This window comes from Talpa europaea, assembly GCF_964194135.1.
Source record: "Talpa europaea genome assembly, chromosome: 11".
Taxonomy (NCBI): domain Eukaryota; kingdom Metazoa; phylum Chordata; class Mammalia; order Eulipotyphla; family Talpidae; genus Talpa; species Talpa europaea.
The window spans coordinates 36,118,764-36,143,021 of NC_140078.1; the positions used below are offsets into that span (position 1 = coordinate 36,118,764).

General features: G+C 37.4%; 1 protein-coding gene across 1 annotated transcript in view; it reads right to left on the bottom strand.

The window, feature by feature from the left end:
* RALGAPA2 (Ral GTPase activating protein catalytic subunit alpha 2) overlaps positions 1 to 24,258 on the bottom strand; it is a gene marked incomplete at its 3' end in the record, with an annotated part of 286,220 nt that overhangs the window by 61,744 nt on the left and 200,218 nt on the right. Inside the window, exons 34-36 of the mRNA XM_084248454.1 lie at positions 22,394 to 22,517; positions 20,617 to 20,772; positions 14,769 to 14,927 (exon numbers count right to left, since the gene is read on the bottom strand). Coding sequence (XP_084104580.1) covers positions 14,769 to 14,927; positions 20,617 to 20,772; positions 22,394 to 22,517 — 439 coding nt within the window. The remainder of the gene's footprint in view (positions 1 to 14,768; positions 14,928 to 20,616; positions 20,773 to 22,393; positions 22,518 to 24,258) is intronic.

Sequence of the window (24,258 nt, forward strand, 5' to 3'; positions counted from 1 at the left end):
GCACAGCACTATGAACAAATCAGCAGTATGAATCCTACCCCTGGCTGGCCAGGGAGCAACCCACATGGCGCAGCGAGACCTCTCCTGTCGCCCCCACTGCTCTCCTCAGCAGTGTGTTTCAGTTAGTCTGCCTGTTTTATTCCCCACTCTGTCTCTGGTGAATCCTCTCACCCCCCTGCATTCTCTAACCTCAGCTCTTGTATGTATAAATAAATAAATCTTTAAAAAAAAAATCAAACCCTACATTAACCTTTGGATATATCCAAAGATTCATGTTTGAAACCAGTCTAGGGTGGCGCAGGGGTTGAGCGCTGGGCTGCGAAGCTGCCCGCAGCCTCTGCAGCTCCGCGATTCCTGGCCACTGGGCGAGGGTCCCACATGACGTGCAGACCTCTCCTGCTGCCCACTGCTCCCCTCAGCAGTGTACTTCGTCACTCTGCCTGTTCTACTCTCCGCTCTGGCTCTGGTGAATTCTCTCACCCTCCCGTGCCTCTGACTGTACCCAGTGCTTGTATAAATAAATAAATAAATCTTAAAAAAAAAAAAAAAGAAAAGAAAAGAAGAATATTCCCTGGGTTACATCTATCAACATTTGCCTTGGAGATCCTTGCCAATATAGTAAAGCAAGACATAAAAATAGAAGATTATGAGCTAGAAAGAAGTAAAACTGTCATTCAGATGACCTCATTATATTCACAGAATCTCCAAAAGAATCTACAGGAAATGGTCAGTATTAACAAGGGCACTCATCAAGGTTAATGCACACAGAACAAATTCACAAAATCCCTACTGCAGTTCTATCTACCAACAACAAATAGAGAATGAAATGAGATACTCTTTAGAACAGCAAAAATTATAATGTTCTTGGAATAGAACTATAAGGGAAGTATATAGGCATTTTAAAAACTTTAACAGACATTAAAGTAGTATAAAAAGTAAAGTGGTCTAAATAAATAGGATGATATATGTGTTCAAGGACTAGAAGACTCAAAATTGTCATATTCTTCTCCAGACTGATATATGAATTCAAAGCAATGTATATGAGAATCTTCATAATCTGATTCTACACCTATGGAAATCAAAGAGGTCAAGAATAGTTCTGACATTTTTGAGGAAGAACAGGGTAGGGATGTGCCTTACTTTGTAGCAAAAAAAAAAAAAAATCATATACTGTAGTAAGTAGGACACTATATTAATGAAGCTGAGTGGAGAAACACAGGTATAGCCTCCTGCACATGTGCAGATTGTTGAAAATATTTACAGTGGTAATTGGGAAATGCTGCCTTGTGAAGTAGGGATATTGACCTATAGGATTTAGTATATCCTTAAAACCAGGGCCCAATACATGGTGACATTTCCTCCATAACCAGAATGCTTAGGCATAGATGTAGGGAGAAGAAGAATGCCTCTCACTTTACTCCTCCTGATCCCCATGCAATTTTCTTCTTCTGTTCTTATGATGCTGGTTTCTTATTTTAATTTTTAGTACTTAATGGAGCAGTACTCCTACCAGAAGAAAACATAGTTGTTCCCCCTCAATGGAAAGTGGAAACTGTCATGGGATATTTCAGGCTCTCTAGGCCGCTGAATACCAAAGTGGTAAAGGAGGCTCCAAGTAGAATGGGTGAGTGGCCCTGCCCAGGTCAATAGTGCTGTTGCCACACAATGGGGATAGGAAAAGGGGTTCTCTAGAGGTACCCTCTCCGGATCCCACACTCAATGGTCAAGTTAACAGAAGACTACCTCAGATATTAGTCCTAGTCAGGACCTTAACTCAGCATTTCATTCCTGTTGTGAGCATGTATATTCATAGCCGACTGGTTTCTGACTCATAACTGTCCTCCCCTACCATGATGACCAAAGTCTGAGATTAGTAAGATTTTCTGTGACTTTTGACAAACTAGATTTCCTTACCAGCTGCAAGTTAGAAGATGCATTTGGAACCTCCATCATGTGCTCCACTGAATAAAGTACAGCTATAAGCAGCACAGTCCTAGAAAGTGCAGCCCAAATGATTTTCTCCTTATCAGGTCTGGGACCTGGCCAACGCAATTTCACACCTAGGTTCTCTTAGTCATATATTGTGAAATCAAAGAAAACTGTTTTGTTTTTTTTGTTTTTTTTTTGAGAGAAGGGATGACACCGAAGTTCATGTTGCAATATTACTTAAGCGTGCAAGCACCAGGATGTATACAGTTGTAGGAGTAAGGACATAGGTGAATCCTTGGAACACAGAAAGTGACCTGAAATTTCCATTTGATTTGTGGGAATTGCTCTTTGAATGACTCAGTGGAGGTATCTTGATGTTCCAAACTGGGTTACGAACAGTTGAACTCCGTTCATGTTCCTCATGGATAACCTCCAGCTTCTAGAATTGGAACATTTTCATGTGTGGGTCCACTGTGAATCAGGCCATGCTGTAAGCCATAAATGCAGAGTTTGAGTGACTTCACTTAGTTTGATCAGTTACATGACTTTTTTTTTTAACTGGAAGTATGTGTTCATAACAAAGATATGGCCATGATTTTTATGTTGAACTTTTTGGTGCTGGTTTTATCATATAAGAGGTCAGTGCTTACTACAAAGTTCTAGGATTCATGTTTCTACTCCACACATACACCTGTAAAGTACATAGAGGATGTGTACACAGAACCATGTGTACACAGATATAAAAATCCCTTCATTGATAAGCATCTGCATGCAGGTGTGAAAATTAATAACTTTGTACTCTTAAATATATCTTGAATATACTCTGGGACTCAAAATCTGGACTTGGTATGGCTGCACCAAAACCAAGTCCCTTGCTTAAATTGCTACACTTACACTAACTATGGACATATTTGGAGCTAAGGAGCAGTGCAGTCTGCACTACTGCCCTCACAGAGTGGCTGAAAGGTTCAAAGGTTAATCCTGAAGGTTGGGGAAAGAACATGCTTCTTGTAGGAAAAGGTCTTGTAGGAAAAGGTCTGTGCACATTATAAAAGTATGGGTGTGAAGAAAGGTCATATGAAGTTAATATCAATTGCAATAGGGATCACAATCTCTATGAAAAGGTAAATATAAATGGTGAAGAATAATGTACTCTTGAGTTAGAAAACAATTTTAGATTAAGAGAATCATTAAGGAAAGAAACTGAAGAAAAGAGTCACTACACATGGGAGAATGGGCTTATGGGAAGGTGCCAGTGGGCTGAGCAGGCTAGTCAGTTTTCCATGTAAGAGACTGGTCAAGGACATTTCTTTAGGGAAGCTTGGCTCCAGTCATTTCAAAGCCTGCATTGCCTCAACGATAAGACATCAGGTCAATCTATGAAGACTTGATCCATGGAAGACCTATGGAACCTCTTATTGTAGAGCAGGTCTTCATATGTGCCAACAAAAGCCAAGGCACAAGGGAAAGAGCAGCCCATCCAACACACACACACCCCAGAGAATCCATGTGCACTGCCCTGAATCCCACATTTAAACTTAGAAAAACAGAACTTCTTGGGAGTTCATTAAAGTCACAAACAAAATGGTTTCCCACCTTTCTGACCAGATCTCCTAATAAATCTAAAATACGAATAGTTATAATGAACAATGAATCAAGCATTAGTTTGGAAATAATGAAGGACCAAAATGAAAGGTCAAAAAGATGAAAAGGTGATTTATGGGTGCAGTTGTTCAGAGGACTGTGCTTTCCAGGGATACTGGATTCATAGAAGAAAGGTGTGGACCCACTCAGGGTCACCTGTGCCTAGGTAAGGTTAGAACAGACGATCTATGGCCCTCTATCTCTGCAATCTAGCATGTGAGGACCTGCCACAGTTGCTTCCTTCTGGGAGGTTCACAATCTCATAGTAATTATTAATTTAAATAGTGTCTCTGGACTTGTGCTTATGTTTGAGATGTCAAAATGGGTGACAGAAAAATTGATTAAAACATTGCATTGAAAGACATTAATTTTCCCAATGGAAAAAAACATTTGTTATGCTATTTGCCAGAAAGACTAAAGAGTCCATGAACTGAAAAAGGTGTTCTAAACACTTCTCATGTGTTCTGTGGTTCAGGGTGGGATGCGGCAAGGGAGAGAGATTGCACTGTCCTCCATGAACACACAACTCCACAAGGGTACCAGGAGGACAGCACTCTATGAGGAGTCACCCAAATAATGGCTCATCTGGCTTGGACAAGTTTCTTGAAAAAAGTGAGAGAAAACTCTAAATTTCAGGGCCTGGGCTATACATAGAAAAAGAATTTCCAAATAGTGAGAAAGTTTCTCTAGGGAACAATTATTGCATCTTCATGAATGTCTTTTAAAGTAGGCTGGCCACTTCATTGAGTCTGTAAATGATTCTCCTTTGAAGACTCTGGAGTCTATTCTTAGGAATTGGAGATGAAAGTAATATATATATATATAATTGATTGAGTTTTGGATTAATAAAGAGGTTATATTAAGACATAGCAACAAATAAATCATAGATAAGGAGTTAAAAAGTCCTGGAATATTTCATTTGATGATGAACCCAGTGTCTGTGGCTACTGTTCTGACCTTTATTAAGCCTCCCACATTGGATCAGATTCTGAGCCCAGTGCTCAGTGTACTGTATGTATGTAATTCTAATAATCCCATGAGGCCAGCACTGTAGCTATACTGGATAACTGCCTTTCTCAAGCTCAGCCAGGTCAGGACTCAGTTCTAGACTCCTCCCCAAGGCTCCAGAGGCTCTGTATGACTTACCCTGCCACCCCTGTTTCCCTAAGCAGCAGTTAAGATTTCATTTTACCTTCATTTATTCCTTCTCTAAAATTATTCCTTTAAATAAAGTAGATCTATGTTACCGACCTACATCACTTTCCTTCTTTTTCATGAATTTATTTTAACGCCTCTCACAAAGTATGCCTACTAGTCACACATTTTCCAATTTTTGCTTGTCTCAGAAAGTCTATTTCTCCTCTTTCTTTCAAAGGGTACAGAATTCTAGGCTGGTGGTTATCTTCTTTTAACATTTTAAAATGTTTTATTCCAGGGCCTCCCCGGTGGCGCAGCGGTTGAGCGCTGGGTTGCGAAGCTGCCCGCAGCCTCTGTGGCGCCGGTTCGATCCCCGGCTGCTCCCCGGCCACCGGAGGAGGGTCCCACATGGCGTGCAGACCTCTCCTGCCGCCCGCTGCTCCCCTCAGCAGTGTACTTCGGTCCTTCTGCCTGCTCTGCTCCCCGCTCTGGCTCTGGTGAATTCTCTCACCCTCCCACGCTTCTGACTGTACCCAGTGCATGTATAAATAAACAAACAAACAAACAAACAAATAAATAAAACATGCCTCTAAAAAAAAAAAAATAAATAAAATGTTTTATTCCATTTGCTTCTTATATGATTTCTGAAGTGACATCTGATATAATGTTTTCCCTAATTCCTCTATGGCTGTCCCCCCAACCCTGCCCCTGCCATTTAGCTCCAAGATATTTCCTTTGTTTTTGATTTTTGGTAGTGTTTTAATCCATATGGGCTACTATAACTAAGTACCATAGATTGGGTGACTTATAAACAACAGAAGTTTACTTCTCACAGTTCTGGAAGTTGGCAGTTGTGAGATCAAGACATCAGGAGATGAAGTCTGGAGATAGATGGCTATCTTCTGTCTTCACATGGCAAAAGAGATAGCATCTCTTTTAAAAGGGCAGCAAATCCATTCCAGAAGGCTTCATCTCCTTGACCTCCCAAAGGTGCTATCTCCGAATAGCATTACATTGGGGATTAGGTTTCAAATATGAATTTTGGGGGGAAATGAACATTTAGTCTAAAATATGCAGTTTGAAAATGTTATTTTGAAGTGTGAATATTTTGTTATTCATCCTATTTGGGAATTTCTGTGCTTCTTGGATCTGTAGTTTGATGTCATTAATTTGAAAAAAAGGTTTTGTATATTTTTGCTCATGTTTTTTCATGCCTTTTTCCTCTTGCATGTAAGTTATGAGGTTTCTATTGGCATACCTTTGAGCTCACAATTTATTTCCTTTGCCACACAGTTTATTCATGAGCCCATCAAAAACTATCTTCATTTCTGTTATAGTTTCTAATTTCAAACATTTCCCTTTAATTCTTTCTTGTAATGTCAATCTCTCTGTTCACGTTAACCATCTCTTCTTGAATGTTTCATTTTTTTATTATATTCCTTAGTATATTAGTTACTTTTAAATATTTTATTTATTTTTGCCTGAGGTGCAGGCCAGAGGTGCAGGGTGTGAGAGGATTCACCAGAGACAGAGTGGGGAGCAGAACAGGCACATCTACTGAAATACATTGCTAATCAGAGCAGCAGGCAAAACAGAAGAGGTCTGCTGCACCATGTAGGTTAGCTCCCTGGCCAGGGATCAAACTCAGAACGTCATGGTGGGCCTTTGAAGTGGTAATGCTGAGACTTAAACCCTAGGCCACCAGGGAGGTCCCTTTATTGGGTATTTTAAATTCCTGGTCTGATAATTCTACAATCTCTACCTTACCTGAGTCTGATTCTTAAACTGTATTTTTTTTGTCTTTTAGTATGCCTAGAGTTTTTTGTTGTTGTTGTTGTTGTTGTTGAAAGCTGGACATGATATACTAGGTTAAAGGAATAAAAGTAAATAGGCCTTTAGAATGAGGTTTCATACTGAAGGTTTGTCTCGCTAGAAGTTAAGCTGTATTTATTGTTTGTTGTAGCTATAGATGAAGTAGTCATAGCTAAAATCTCCTTGGGTGCCCTGTTTTGTCTCCCTTGTGGTCTTTGGGTTTTTCTGGATTTCTTTTCTTTCAAAGATTTATTTTTGCATAGAAGAACTTAGGTGCAGGCCAGAGATGCAAGGGGTGAGAGGATTCACCAGAGACAGAGTGGGGAGCAGAACAGGCACATCTACTGAATTACACTGCTGAGGGGACGAGCAAGTGATACAGGGGAGGTCTGCTGCGCCATGTGGGTTACCTCCCTGGCTGGGGATGGAGCTGAGGTTGCAGTGGCAATAGAGTGATAGCACTGAGACTTCACTCCTATCCCACCCGGGAGGATCCTCTCTAGAGATTTCCTAAACAAGGCCTTTAAATGTGCATTTCTTTCAGTTGTATACTCTGCAAATATATAAACAACCATTGATATAGTGATAAGGTACAGTGAAAAAGTATACTGACATATAATTAAGTACCAGCCTTTTAATGAGCTTGTGATTCTGGGCTGTGACCTTCACAAGAGTTTCTCAGTTTTCTGTCTCCCTCTTAGTTGAGTTAGCAAGGCTAGAGGGATCTCAAGTTGAGTATTTCCCTCCTACCAGGTTGGTTATCCTCTGGAAAATACCCAGTATGTAAAGTAAAAGGGTTTCTCTTGAGAGCAGGCTTTACTAAAAAGAACAGAAAGCTGTCCATGTATTTCAAAATGTCTACTTTCCCCTCTGCTGAAAAATGAGGATTCCTTCTCCTCTTTCTCATCTTTACTAACTCAGTCTTGTGAGTTAGAATGTGCCTCAACAATCGACCAGTTAGAGTTGGCATTTACTCTGGCATTGGCTCTCCACTCACTCTGACTGGGCTTCTACTCTTGGGGGAGGCAGCAGTTTGCCTAATGACTTCAATTCTCTGAAAGAGATAAGAAAAGTTTTTAATTTGAAGTTTGTTCAGCTTCATTCTTATTGTGAGGATGGGAATAAGTTTCAAGCTCCTTTCATGTTGGACAGTAAACCAGAATTCCCCATTCCTAAATTAAAGTAGCTCAGTTTTATTGTCTTTATAATACCTCCTGTCTTATAGTCTCTAGTTCATCCATTTACTTATCTATTGGTGTACGACTAACATTCAGGTTCCAGGAGCACAGATCCCTGGCCCTTGACACAGTACCTAGTCGGAAGCAGCCCCAATAGATACACTGACTGAGTAAATCTGAAAGACTGAAAGACTGAGTGAAGGCCTATAGCTCCTGAGGGTCTGACTGCTGGATAGTAACAAAATCTGTGGTCCCTTGTCACATTTATAGAACAAGATCTGTTGTAACCATTTGTCTTTTGCTCCATGGAGAGACCTCAAAGGCAAGGGGAAAAGAGTGACTAGGATAGTCCTGGGATCTTAGTCAGGTTTCTGCTGCAATGTCACTTCTGTTTGGTAGGTTTGAAGAAGGTGCTTCACAGTTTAAGAAAAAAAAAAAAAACCACAGAAATTTAAATACTGCAAACACTGGACAAAGTTATTTTGAGATTAGCACCTATAGCACATAGAAAGCAGTCATACTGGAAGAAACTCAACTGGGACAAAGAAGGATGGGACTGTGAACTCCACTAGTGATGACTAATAATGAGAGTTTCCCCCTGATGATAGTACGGACCATTTAATTCTGAGAGGTAAAATCAAGGAGTTGATCTTACTCTAAAATCATTCAGTGCTGCTTCATCCAGGCAACAATGACAACAATTAAGAAAATAAGAATAGCTCTTTCCTCTATCTTTAGCAACACTGCACTTTAATAAACTTACTTAAAATACATTCCTCAAAATATTAAGTGCATTTTCTCCAGTAACTTGTGCTGTAAGCAGTTCAGTAATCAGCAATCAGATGAAATTATGATTAAAACATTCATGAAACCCAACAACAAACATGAATTTTAAGTACAGCACAGAAAATACATGTTAAAGATAATTGTCTAACACTGGCAGTGGGCCTTCTTTTCTTCTCACAAAGGAGTTCTATGTACTCCTGACTCTCTGGCTTCCCTTGTCTGATGTTGGCTGACAGAGTAGGCAACAGCTTGAATGAACTTATCAGAAAGTGCATGTACTATTGCTGAAGTGTCTGGAGAATGTGCCCAGTCTCTAGGGCCAGAAGGTCTTTCCTGCTGAGGTAGCTCAGAGGTAAAGAATGAGAATTAAGTTGCTTTTCTGACACAAAACAATCTTTACCATTTGCCATTCTTTATACATTTACACTGGCTGACTCTAGTTGACCAAAGGAGGGAGGATAAGGCAAAGTAGAGGACATAAATATATATCAAAGGGCAATTTCTAAAAAGGGAAACTAATATGAACTTTTGAGAAAAATCAGTTGAGAGAAATTTTCAATAGTCAAATTGTTGTGAAAGATAAAATAGAAGCTAGGAGTTCATAAGAATTAGGTAATAGATTTTTTCCATTTGTATTGAGACTCATCGTTTCTGTAAAAGTTATTATTCTTTGGTAACTGCTTGTGGGTGACTCAGTCTTTCTAACACTGGAGAAAGGAATAATATAAACCCATTGTATCCAGGATATTTCTCTAATTAGGAATGGTAATAAATTAAAGAAGCTATTTAATTTTGATATAACATTTACAATTGACAACTGCTCTTTCACTTAGTCTGAATGCCATTCCTTCAGTAAAAATAACAACAATAAAAATAAAAAATTACCAACTGGAACATACTGTAATCATCCATTTATTTTATTATTTTAGTAAATTCTGATTATTCAGTGTTTTCATAATAACTCTTTACCTATATAAAAGTTAACAGCTTACTTTCTCTAATAACTTCCCAGACTATTTTGAAGTATATGACTTAATCCCTAGAAGTTATTTGGTGGGGGCTGAGATAAATATTTAGGAAAATAACAGTTAAAATAAGAATGAAATTTATATAAGCATGTTAGAGTCAGAGACACACCTTATAAAATGAGACTATATTAGTAACAGTAAAAGATTTCCTTCAAGCACAGGTGTCAATTACTGAGCCCACTTGGCCTCACATATACAAATGCTTTTGTGACTTCTGGTGCCCCAGCCTTAACCAGCATGTCTGGGAACCTGGTTTAAGGGAAGGTCCTAGGTTATACATCATCCTGAAGAGGTACACGTCACACACACACACACAATAAGGCTGAACCTCCAGCAGGATCACTCACAATAGCTGCTGAACTTGAAAGGGCACAAGGGAGCCAGACACAAAGTCAATAGCAGCCTGGTAAATCAGGGCTACTTAGGGAAAAGATGGGCATCTAGGAATTAAAAGATGCAACAAAGGTCCAGCATTGTTAAGGGGAACTTACAATCTCTGAAAGGACATAAAGAGACTTTGGTCCCATCTGAAAGTAAATTGAGAGACCTGCCCCAAACCCCTACCTACTTATGGCAGCCGAGGCACTGGAACTTTGGGGCCCACCTTTGAATCTATTACTGTTTCTTGCTTCTACTTCTCAGAAATGATTGACTCATCATCTATTTTTCTCCCATACCCATACCAGGGCAGAGAAAGCAGAGTCTGAAAGGCATTTACATGATTTCCACTTATAAAATTTACACTTTGGTAGAGGTGTGAGAAAGACCCTTTACCCAAGTTTCCTCTTGTCTCCAATGTTCCTGATGAGATTGTTACAGCACATCTACCCACTGGTCAGACAGTTATCAGTCTACCACTAAGATGTCTGGAGATAAACATGACAAAAACACTAAAACTTACTTCACAAATTCATAAAAGCAAATGTTTGGAACACCAATATTATTTTCAATTTCTAGAAAAAGGGACGTGACATGGATACTCATTGCAACATGGAAGCTTTATGAATCACTTTTCTGTATTACAAACTGGGTATTTTAACAAACTAAATCACCCATATTCTGTTCTACATGCAAGTCTTCTCTGACTGCTGACTTAGTAATACAGGTAGAAAAAAAAGAAGCCTCCCAATAGAACATTTTTTTTCTATGACTAGAGACTATTAAGTCAACATTTATGGAGATGGACTTATTCTGAAAGTAATTTCACAATGAAATGATGTTGCTAAGCACACCAATTTTTATTTATTTATTCTTAAAAGTTCAATAAAAAGCTCAAGAAGTGAACAGGGCATCTTAGATGAAAAGGTTTTATGTGTGCACACAAGCACACCCACTCACACTTCTTCAACATACCATTTCACAAATGCTGTATATTATTAAGAGGAGGCAGGTTCTGCCGGGCACATAATTTGTATATTTAAGGGAGGTGTATGGAATGAAAAAGCGAAATATGCTAAATTTCAAAGGACTTGGAAGCAATGCTGCCTGTGAGCTTGTATTACAAATAGCCCCACATTATTACATACGCTATTAATGAGGCTGAGTGAATGAAAGTGCAATTTGAATATGCATGACTCTATCCAATAAGCAGGACTTTTGTGTACTGATGAGGTTTTTTTTTTCCTCCTAAAAAAGGATTAAAATTATTCTTAGACAAGTATGGCTACCCAGAGACCAGTAAAATAAATGTACTTAGACCACTGAGTCACACTATATTCAGATGAAATATACAGGTGCTAAAAGAATGCCTTTGAATCTATAATTTCTGAAACTTGCACATATCACGTCCTCCCAACAGGAATATTCCTCAACTCTGAGCAGCTGCGTCATTAGAATTTCTTAGCAAAAATAATGATTTTAGCAGAGATTCCTAAAAGTAGGCAAGGTTAAATAAACCTTTTGAGTACAAAGCCTTCTCTCCCATCATAAGGAACACTAGTTAAAAGACTGGGGAATGGGTAAATTATTGCACCAAATGGCTGAGAATTAATCTCTGCTGACTAGCTGTAATCTAACGAGGCGTCTGTGTCCCAGGGAGCCCGCAGCATGTCCCTGGCGGTATGTGCAGTGTGTCGAGTCTGCGTGGCACCCTTTGTCCTCGCTCACAGGCGGCCTTTCCCCTCATTGTCCATAATATCCTCATGCATCTGGGACGCGTGGAATGCATTCATACTAACAGACTTACCATTGTTTTCTCTCAGAAGCTTTGTTGAGCAAAGACTGCATCACGGTTACTGATAATTATATTGCTTAATTAATCAAGACAAAAAAAATTTGCAAATCATTGCCTGGTTGCCAAGCAGGGAGATAAAAAATGACAACAATACAAGCTGAAGCAATATAACAAAAGTAACAGCTATCTGATCAGAAATTCTTATATAATGAAGCTATTAATGCTAAATCGGTTAATGTTAACATTGCTCCAGGTGTCTCTACTTAGATGCAAACAAAAAGGCTAACATTATGGATATAAAAGGCCAAATGTTGCCATGGATTCTGTAACCTGATAGAGAGGACAGCCTTTTCATTTGATTAGGGAATGCAATTTAAATACCAGGGATGGAAGCCAAACAAACAGACTTTCCCTCCACAAGCCTCTCGTATTCACCCTGGGGTCAGTGGTTGGTGAACAAAAGGTCAGCCACACTTGCCCTGGAAATGTCTGGATTAATTTTATTACATTGTAATGGTTTGTACTTTAAATGTCGGGATAACACTAAATTTTCACTTGCCCATTACTCTCTTCTTCCCTTCAGGCTTTTGAATTGAAATATTAAGAAAGCGCTTCACTCAATTTATCTGGCCAGAATTTATGACCAAATTTACAAAACTCACAGTTTTTAAAGAAACTTTAAAAGGCATGTTAATACTTGTTTTCATGAATTATATGTCTGATGTCTTTTTTAAAACCACTTTGACACTATAAAGTGAACCAAACTATCTTTTACAGTATTTATTTACTATAAAAATAAACAGCATTTTTGGGATATTAAATGACATTTTAGAAAATGATGTTGAAAATGAACAAATAAAGCCAGCTAATCCATACTAAATATTAAAGAAACACATTCTTTAATTTGAAAGCTAATACTAAATCCTAAAAGAGGATACTAAATGTATTGCTTGTCTAATATTAAATTAGAGTTTAAATCTTAAAATTTCAGTTATGGTCTTCATAGACAAATACACATGTTATTAACATGCAGAGGCTTTTTTTATATAAAATCTTCACATACATAGAGCTCTGTATGAAAGATAACACAAACATTTAATATGAAGAACTTTTGGCATCTGCACTCCTGAAATAGAAAAGAGGTTCCCTTTATGTCAGGCTTCTCATTGGCCAGGGTAAGATTTTTCTGAATTTAGGAGCTGAATTACACTGTACCTAGTCTGTTGAGAGTTGGGATTCATTATTTACTCAGGCTAAAAAACGAGTAGTAGTAATAATAATAATAATAATAATAATAAAAAACACAAATAGATTTTACTCTGAGCCAGGAATTATTTGAAGCACTTTTCATTTTTTATCATTTTACCCTATAACTTTAATACTTTAGATAAGGTTATATATAAGCCAGTAAATCTCAGTTATGTACTATTTTAAAAATAGGGAATTTTATATTAGGTTATAAATCTCAGTAAATCTTATTATTTGAAAGCTTAAAAATAGATTATCTGGAATGTAATTTTAGCTCCTTCAGGTGATTAATGTGTAATGAAAATGAAGATTATATTTAATATCAAACACGAAGACATTTTTCTAGAGGAGGAGTGATTCAATATACTAAATGCTCAATTAAAAATCTTTAAAAACAACCCTTTTATTAATAATTCCAAAACAAAAAGAAGTCACTATATAAAGCACTGCTAAATTACCACCAAAGGCATGGCAAGGATCAAAACCACAGCTAATTTTGTACAGAGCATATAACTACTGGATTGTTCCAGCCATTCTCATGATCAATACCAATTGATGCGGCTGAACTGATTCTATGGTAAGGTGTCTCAATTGTTAAAGATCATCTTATGGACTGTGCTAGAGAGGTCAATCTCTTCATGGACATGCCTGTAATCCTTCAGGACTGACCCCCATTAGCAGCGGAGGCTTGGCAAGCAATGCCCCCATATCCATCAGGCAAAGCTGGATTCTCTATTCTCATCCACAAAATGCTAGATGTGATATGCAGTTCATTCAATTCTTATTAATCAACATGCCTGAAATTTAAAATAACAATTAAAAAATTAAATTAAAAAATTTAAACCATTTATTTTTAATTTTTTTTTCCTGGTGCGATTTTCTAGAAATTTGCTTATTAAGTTATAAAAATTTATACTTTTAACAACTTCATTTTCAGCTGCTATAATTGAAAACTACATTTCTCTTAGAAAATAATTTTTGGTAATTTTTTTCTTGAAAAGGATCTTTCTGCTGATGCAACTGTTGCTGGAACTGTTAAAGAGTATTTTATAGGTTGTGATGACATTGAGATAAATTTTTTTTTTTTTTTTTAGAGGCATGTTTTATTTATTTATTTGTTTGTTTGTTTTGTTTGTTTATACATGCACTGGGTACAGTCAGAAGCGCGGGAGGGTGAGAGAATTCACCAGAGCCAGAGCGGGGAGCAGAGCAGGCAGAAGGACCGAAGTACACTGCTGAGGGGAGCAGCGGGCGGCAGGAGAGGCCTGCGCGCCATGTGGGACCCTCCTCTGGTGGCCAGGGAGCAGCCGGGGATCGAACCGGCGCCGCAGGGGCCGCGGCAGCTTCGCAACCCAGCGCTCAACCGCTGCGCCACCGGGGAGGCCCGAGATAAATTTTTGATAAATTATTTCAAAGTATACATTTTAGCTCATCTAGAGCTAATGATTCTTACAAAACAATTTTTCTAAAAAGATTTAACTCTATAATTTGGTTTTGTGTAAGTCTGAATTTAGTTTTATTTATTTATTTATTTATTTATTTACAACATTATTCATTTTTAAACCATTTAAAAATCATAAATGTCTTTACCATTATAATTTTGTTTAAAGAAGCCAAGTAATAAAATGCATAATTCTGTGCTCATGATGAATGTTTCTTTGAAAAATCTCAATTCATATTTAATTCCTAAATGGTACATATAATTCAGATACATTAACAAATTCACCAGTTGGGAAAAAAGTTATTGTTATCCTAAGTATATCATTATTTTTCAGTAACAGTGACTCATGGCAAAGGCAGTACACGTCAGGGCAAAACTATGGTGAAACATACCTCAGGTTTCTTCGTTATTGCGATAAAGAACATGTGATTCTTCATTGGGTAAATAATGATTGAAACATCTCCAAAGGCGGTTGGGATAATACCCCTGCGGTAGTCTCTAGAGTGTTCGGACCAGACGATGTGGACCTCATCATTTCCCAAGTGACGGAGCTACAACAGCAAATTGGCTCTTTATTAATCAGAGTGATAACAGCAGTTTATGAGGGGTCACAGCTTACAAATTGAATTATAATACTTAGAGGCAAAAATAGTTCACTATTAAAACAAGACTACACTACTGATGTATTTTATGAGGATTTTAAAAAGTATACATGCATTATAACACAGCTTACCTTCTAAGAAACAGATCAGTACTATAATAATGCACACCGCATTGCAGGTACATTTCAGCTGAATAGAGACAAGACCTTTTCAAGAATTTCTCTAGATCTAGTTTTATTCCTTTATCGAAGCCTTTTCCTTTATATTGCTAAGCATGTTCCTAAACAATTAATGAGCTTTTATTTCACATTACAGAAGAGCTTTGTGATTCTTAATTCAAGAATATGAGTAAGAACATAAGCTAATATAACACAAGTGTTACCAAATGTAAAAAAAAAAAACCCTAGACTTGTGACAAAAGGTATGAACATAAAATTACCTATATTTAAGAAACTAGTATTACTTAAATTTATACCTAGCATTTGAAGAGTATATACGATGTAAAGTGTATGTTCACACAAGTTGTGTTTAATCTTTCCACTAACTTAGATAGACTACATCATCTTTATGCTATCTAAAAAGGAGAAAACAGAGCTCAGAAAGATGATGGCACCAGGGTAAATGAACAGCATGTGGCAGAGTGGGTCTGGAAACCTGGGTTGGGGGTTCTAATTCTGCCATTTCATGGCTAGCTAAGCCTACATCAAAAGCTATTATACTTTCATAGCTCAAATAGCTTAGCCTACTGTTTTTTTTTTTTTTTATCATTTATGCACAAAGAGGTTATAAAGTCCAAAAACAAATCAGAGGTTCCTGGTCTCTTTCAGAGTTCTTCATGGGATGATGAAGGACACTCTGGATAAAACTCCTGCATAATGATGGCACTACTCAGAAATTATCTGAGTAAGCCTCAAAGCATGGTTAAAAGTAAGTAAATTATAAAAATTAAAATCTTCGGTAATGTCCTAAATTAAAATCCTAAAACCTAAAAGGCTGATGAAGGCCTTTTAACACTTATTGAGAATGTGGGCTTTTGGTCTTGTCATGTGCTGCAGAAGAATGGTATCTGCCACCATGAAAGGGTATTTCTAGTTTATTTAACAGATAAATCTTAAACAATGACTAAATTCAGAGGCACTTTAGTAAAATAGAGATGTATCAAAGATAATGTTTCCGTTTTGTTTTAAAATATAAAAATGGATGCTCTGGAATACTTAAATTTAAAAGGTATTTAAAATATGTTAGCATAAATACAGTTTTATTTATAGACTATTTGGCCATAAAGAGAAAATCTGAGATGATTCCAATATGGCCTCCTTTCCATTTATGAGGTTACAAAGGAAGCTGGTTCACTGCAATGCCTTATTTTTTATTTTCTCATACTCTTGGGAAATGACTTTTTTTTTACTTTATTATATTAATAATGGCTTGACTTTTACACAGAGATTTGCATCTGTATCTTTGCACCTACTTGAGGCATACATGATTCAAGTGCCTGCAAATGAGCTCTAGGACAAAGGTCACTGTGAGCATTGAAAACAAGTTCCAATAATCCAGTACAATGCAATGGTTCCTACAACTTTCTAAATTTGAAGTTACCCAGTACATTTTTTTAAAATAGGGGTAGGAGTCAAATCATTACATGAATGGTTTAATAAAAGGAGAATGGGGCCTTCCTGGTGGCGCAAGGGGTTAAGACGCAACCTGTGAAGCTATTGCAGCCGCTGCAGTACTACTTCGATCCCCAGCTGTCCAAGGAGCAACCCACATGGCACAGCAGACCTCTCCTGACTCACTCGCTGCTCCCCTCAGCAGTGTACTTCAGTCAATCCACCTGTTCTGTCCCCCACTCTGTCTCCAGTGAATCCTCTTACCCCCCCTACACCTCTGACCTCTATTACAGTTCTTGTATACATAAATAAATCTTTTTTTTTTTTTTAAAGGAGGATGGCATTGTGTTCTTATAGTAACACTGAACAAAACATCTCTGTATTTTTCTATTTTCATCTCACATATTAGAATTTTTCTTTCCTTTTTGTTCCTTTTTAATAAAACATAAAAGGACCGCACTATACACTTCTGAAATGAAATTATGGTAGCCAGCATTGCCAACACAGTGAAGGCAGGTTTTCAAGGGAAATGAGTAGTATCACATTGAAATTACGGGAGGAATTTAGAGTAGCGGAAGGTAATTGTGCGGGTAAGGGTACCCCAGAGCCTACAGTCATTTTGCAAAGAAAATTAACCTTCCAGGCAGTTCTATGCCCCTTAAAATAATGATGACACAAAAGCCTGAATAGGAATACCCAACACCTCCTAAACACTGTTCACATGTGGGAGTTATCACCTAATACCAGCACCCTAAAATGTGTGATAATGCCTTCTGATCCAGAAGTGTAAGTTGGAAAGCAATTAGCTTTGAGGGAATAGAGTGATTATTGAAAATTTGCAGTTACTCTCCCTTTTCTGAATTAGGTTACTCAATTATATAACCCAAATCTCTCCTAATTCTGTTTGAAATTGTATTCTCAGAGCAACAAAAAAGGAGTATAGTACTGCACTAATAGACCTATCCCCACAATGTGGCAATTCTGTCATTAGGGAAGAGTTATTTTTGTGTGGTAATAATACAATATTCATTATCTTAAAGCTGCTTTCAATGTCATGTGCCTCATACCTCTGGACACATCACAGTTTAGTTAAATTACAAAACTAAAAGCTAAGGCCACAGGCTAAACTGACTGATAAATCAGGAGTGAAGAGTAAAAACACACTCTTTTCTGCCTACAACAAGAACAGAAATAGGCAAAACAAGTAAAATTAACCTGGTCAAATTGTCAACTATATCAGTGTATAAGGACATACCCTAGAAAGTCAATGTGTTGCTCAATTTAAAGGAGATTTCATTACAGAGACATCATTTTGTGAGTTTGTGAGAATTCTGATTAGAGGCCTTCAAATTATAAGTCCACCAGGGCATCTGTTCCATGCATGTAGGTCAAGTCAATCTGGTTCAGGTGTCATCTGGGAGGAGGCTAACAAGTCTCATCTTGGAATGAAGCTGACATTCATGGAAGCTACTGTTTGAATTGCACAACAATATGCAGATTCTCCACAGGTTCAGAAAAATGTTAGGTTCTTAAGTCTTAAGAAATCAACCCCAATGTCCTGCCACTTCTTATCTTGACAGAGTTTTAAAGTCCCTCTGCCTGAGCCATTCTGCTTGTTGCTGCCAGGCAGCATGCACTGGTGACACTGGTCATGGTACACACCTAATAGGCTGACCTCCTTTCCCGACTAATTGCATTACATCGCCAGCTGGCTCCAGAAGGAGTCGTCTGTTTGATTGAAGAATTCCTGCTCCTCAGTGGGCCCGGCTGCTACTTTTACTAAGTAACAGTCAGGCCTGACATCCCCATTGTTCAGCTGACAGTGTGCCCATCCTAAAATCTAAGTTTTATTTGTAAATTAACCAAGAAACTTCCTGCCAGAACAGTGCTGCCTGGAGACTGATAATGTGGGCCTTTCATCCCTTTTCACTCTACTGTATCACTGCCAATTTGTTTTTTATGCGGCTGGCCAGCCTGAGGCTATAAAAGCCTTGTAAGACATAAGTGCAATTATAGTCCTGGAGTCAAATGAATTGGACAAATCCAATAGCACAGCTCTGTCCCCACTCTGCAAACCCCTACAGCAGTTAGATTAGCTGTGAAAAATCTAATCTAGCTAGAGCTAACAAATTTCTGCAGTGGAGGATCAAGAGTTCAGTATGGGGTTGCAACCGGATTGCAGAATTGAAAAAGTGTCCCCATGACAGGGGCAGAAGAGAGCATGAATCACTTTAGAATTTTGCAGCTCATTTTTAAGCTGTTAGGGACAATTTAGTTAGAATAAGACAAGGAACTGTGGGCTGCTGTTACTGTGACTGATTTTTAGTCTAGCTGTGAGACATCCTGATAAAGAGAGTTTGTCACTAATGATGCTAACTCTTGGAGCTGCAAAAGGCATCAGCTGAATTTTGATTATTACAGTGGGGAATCTTTCAAGCAGACCAAGTCTTGGAACATTATTTATAGCAAGATATTTTATCAAGAAGGCAGTATGTCTTTCTCAAAAAAAAAAAAAAAATACAACCCTGTTTCGTTAGGAAGTATTTAAAAAATATTTTATATATTAATCTATTTTTTAACAAAGTAGTTCTCAGGCATTAGAATATGTTGACACATTTGCAGAGTAGCACTGCAAATAAAAAGGATACATAAACCCAGCCCAGGGTCTTGGTTATCTGAAATTGATTTCTGAGAGTAGGGTCCCCCTCACTAGCAATACAGTAGCCAAGGCAGCCATCAAAACTGAAGGCAGCTCCCCTATACCTGTGAGAACCAGCACACAGCCAGCCAGAGGCGATGCGAGCATGGAGACCAGGGAGTGGAAGTCAATCAGGCCTCTACATCCAAGACACTCAGTCACTGCGAGAACATGAGGGCACATGAGCAGACTCACTGTTGCCCACCAAGTGCTTGGTTCAGACATCTGAGGCTGCAGTTGTGAAAAAGCAAAATCACAGAGGAAGAAGTAAAACAGGTACAGTGAGCCCCACTGGTTAATATCAATCATCTGCCTGATGGGGCAGGTGGAAAAGGATAGACAATGACAGAGGCTGAAATTACCCATTTACTTTACAACAACATTTGACACGGGCTATGTTTTTAGTCTCATTAAATAGTGGTGAAACTGAGGCTCAGGCTGGTCAAGTAACTGGATGCACATTTGAACCTTGGTGTGCCTGTCTTCAGACCCTGGCTATAATCACTACACATAGATCCCACAGTGGCCAGTTATGTCAACAGTTAAGTGACTCGTTTCCAAACTACTCAGATGCTGCTCTGAGTTCCATGAATCCTTGTAGGAAGAGGGGGTGTGAGATAGGAATTCCAGGCTCACTACCTGCTAGTAGGCTAGTAGCAGTTGCTCTTCTCATCTGGAAACTCACAGAAACGGGTCAGTCTTCTAGGTTTCCTTTCCAGACAAAAATCCCTCTTCTATTAAGGTGTTCTTCACTTCTAACAGAGGGGAATCTCAAGTGAACATTCTGCAGGTTGAAAACTAGAGAGCAGTTCCCCAGGGGGTTTCCCTAAGGGGTGAATTCTAGAGAAAATTGTCCATCAGACCCAGGCTGAAGGAGAACACAAGGTAGATGCTAAGAGTGAGACCCTGGGCAGCAGCAGACGTACTCATTTTGACAGATTTTGTCAAATTGCTCCACAGAAAATCTAAGAGATGCAATTTTCTCAGGGTCCCATCAATACAGGATCATTGGATCTTAAGATGTTGGTCAACTGGAGAATATCAATAACCTTAATTTTTGTCAGGTAATAGTCATTTAAAGGAATCCAAAAGTAACAACATCTAAGACCCTTTCATTTCATAATCTCAGGATTTAAGACTGAAATGACTGCTTTTCATATATTTCTTTAGAATTAAGTATAAATGCAGAATAAGCATAAATGCAACTCAAGAAAAGCAACACTGCAGTTCTATCCAGAAGAATTCAGTGTCAGTGCATATTATGACACAGTCTTTGTTCAATTTTAGGAAAGCCCCTATAAATCTAAGAACATCTAAGAAGACCCCTTACCTTTTTGGTGAGTGAATCATCTGAGTCTGATGGCATCCGAGTAGAGACGTGGAAAATCACTTCCACGGTCGAGGTAGCATAGTAAGGGGCAGTCTGCCCTGTGCTGCCATTGCGCTGAAGTCCACCCATGAAGCCACAGTGGGTCGACAGATCCACCTGACACAGGTCACAAACAGGAAAAAGAATGAGGGTAAAACATGAGCTGTCTTACTCACTTCTGCCAGTTTTGCTCCCCACTCTGTCTTTGGTGAATCCACTCACTCTCCCATGCCTCTGGCCTGTATCCCAGTTCTTGTATAAAAATAAATAAATAAATCTTTAAAAAAAAAAAAAAGCAATAGAAGATCTCTTCTTCATCAAATATAGTTAACATATATACTGAATCAATTAAAGCTCTAGTCTTTTCTTAAAACTCTAGTTAGGAGTGTATGGTTTATAAAATATATTAAATAATAAGTATATTCAATAACAAGAAGTAACCTTATTAGTAAGAAGAAGAATTTATTGGAACGGCAATAACAGAGTAAAACCAACTTGACTTCTCTCATACTTAAGGAATATATTTTCATTTCAATTTATGTTTCTATCTGTGTGTGTGTATGTGTGTGTGTATATATGCATGTATGTAAATGCTTACACATCCCTTAGAGCATTATTTAGTAAAGAAAATAAAAATTTTTTCAATCAGTCATTCTGGGATCTAACTTAGGGAAACAGGTTGAGCGCTAAACCATCATGGCTACTATACTCTATTTTCATTCCAAGTTTTGACTTCATTCAAAACCTTCTTCATCTTTTCACCCACCAAGGCACTGATTTCTTCTCCAGTCTCCACATTGTGGCCAAAGCCATTGCTTCTTTGTCCATATTTGTATTCTCTTACTACAAACTGTCTATGACTGGGTGTGCTAATCTAACTATTCAGTTCTGATAAAATGTAAATTAAATAATATTAAGAGAAAAGTTAAAAGGAAACACAAGTTCATATATAAAGTACTAAAAGTAACTAATAGAAGATGTGAATATCTTCAATACATTATTTAATTCCAGAACTCAACTCATTATCTATTTGAATGTAAAACCATATGTAAAAAAAAACAATGGAATCACATGACTCAGCTATTCCACTCCTAGGTATCCACTCAAAGAACATAAGAACAGTAATTTGAGAGGAAACCTGTTCTTCTATGTTTACAGCAGAATTATTTACACAGTCAAGATAGGGAAAAAACCTAAATGCCCCAAAACAGATAAGTAAATCAAGAGGATGTTGTATATATACACAATGGAATACTACTCAGTAGTTAAAAATGATAAACCCATGCCATTCATGACAACATGGATGGAGCTGGAAGGGATTATGCTAAACAAAATAAACCAGGAGAAAGATAAATTCTAGAGGGTTTCACTTATATGTGGAATATAGAGAAACCAAACAAAGGATCAAAGACAAACTTTAAAGCAAACCCTTGAAAGCTGACCATAGATCTGAGGCATCCAAGAGGGGAGAAGAGGGGGTGCAAATAGAAAGAGCACAATGGACTATGGTAGAAGACCATGGAGGCTTTGGTGTTGGGAGAGTTACAGTGACCACACCTAAGGGGAGAAATCCTATACTGTGCAAAAATTAATAAGGATGTAAAATAATGATACTTCAATAAAAAAATAAATGAATTAAAAAAAGAAAAAGAAAAAAAACTTATGCAATGAATATCAAATTTAGATAAATCTTTAAATAGTGCTGGTCAAAAAACACCTACTGAACGAAATGAATTACCTCCCATCCAAGTCCAGCAACAAAGTCTTCATATGCTTGGCTTCCTCTTTCATTGGAGAGAATTGAACACTTGTCTTCTTGACCTTCAGCGATATAAAACACTGCAATTTTGTGTGTTTCACGGCTGTAAATTTTTAAATTTAAAGGAGTTAGAATTTTTACATGTAAAATTTTATCTTACTATCACCACCAACAGGACTCTTATGATAGGGCTTACATTTATGGAGGGGTGAATCATTGTTCTAAGGGTCAGTCCCTGTTCCAAGATGTTTCTTCTTTTTTTTTGTTTAATGATCTCATTTATTCTTTGCAATCACTCAAGTGAAGCAAGTATTATCATCATCTCTCTTGTAGAGGTGTCTGAAGGGCCGTATACGTTAAAACAAACACACATAGCAAGACCAGGGATTGAAGCAGGCAGTCTGGTTCTTGAGATCACCCTCTCAGACATACAGTAGACTTAATACCATGTTACACTTTTTTTGACCCATTTTCTCCATATTTGCTTGAAAATATCTTTGAAAACATTTCACATATATATTAACTGTGAATAGATCTACGTGATTGCCCAAATTCTACTTTCTACATTTTGAGATAAGACTATTGGATAGTTCAGATTGGAAACTGAAAAATATGCCAAAACTTGAGAAACAGAAACTTCTCCCAGGCAGAATACAGGTACTTTCTTTGTGAGGGGTGTACCCACCCTCTTCTCTGACTAATCTGCACCTGTCTGACAGGTTAGACAGCTGTCCAGGAAAACCTCTGGCTCTATAAACCCTTCATCCACTTTTCTATGATGGATTTTTCACATTCATTGTTACATCAAGTAAATATAATAGGTTATTTGAGGAAAGAAGGCCTGATTTTTAACTCTTTTTACATCTAGCACAGCCCTTGGCACATGGTTAAGTGCTCAGTTAAATCACAAACTCACTGGTGATCTGACCATTCTAGTCTTATTTTCTAAAATTTTTGGATTACCACTTCCAAAGATTTCTATTCTTTTTCATACTTTGGCATTGCATTCTGAAAACTCTCATTTCACTATGAAGTGCATAAACAATATGAAAATGTTTCTATTTCCTAATTGTTCAATATCTCATCATTGTAGTATCATTGTAGATAACCATATTGGTGATATGGTTAACATATTCTTAAGTATATCCTTCCATATAAGTATATATATATACTTATATGGAAGTAGATAACCATATTGGTGATATGGTTAGATAACTATATTGGTGATATGGTTAACATATTCTTAAGTATATCCTTCCATATAAGTATATGTTTCTACTTATAGGCAGAATTAATTGAAATTTACCTAAATAAATGGAGGAAGATAATATTCCTTTAGTCATTCAGATAACTTCCTTATACAAACCCCCAACAGTTTACATGTAATAAACATAGTTAGAAGAAAAATTAGAAAATATAGAAAGGAAAGAGAAGAATAAAATAAAATACCTGTGATTTCAATATATAAGCAATGAGCATTAACTTACATTTTTAGGATGTATTCATTTTTGAATACAAAAAATGAAAAGCTACTATGTTCTCTTTTACAACTGATTTTTTCACTTAAAATATTTGTGAATACTATTTTTATTGTGTAAAATATATATAACATAAATTCACCATTTCAACCACTTTTGAGTATGAATACTTTTGTACTATGTGCTTCTATAGCAAAATTATTAATGGCTATGCAACACTCTGTTACATTAACACACTGTATCCCAAATGTTCATTATTAGACATTTAAATAAATAAATAAATTATTATCTTAAATAAATTTATAGAAATGGAATCTAGCTTTTATGGCTGTCAATGTGCACTGTTCTGCTGTTAATGGAGAGGGT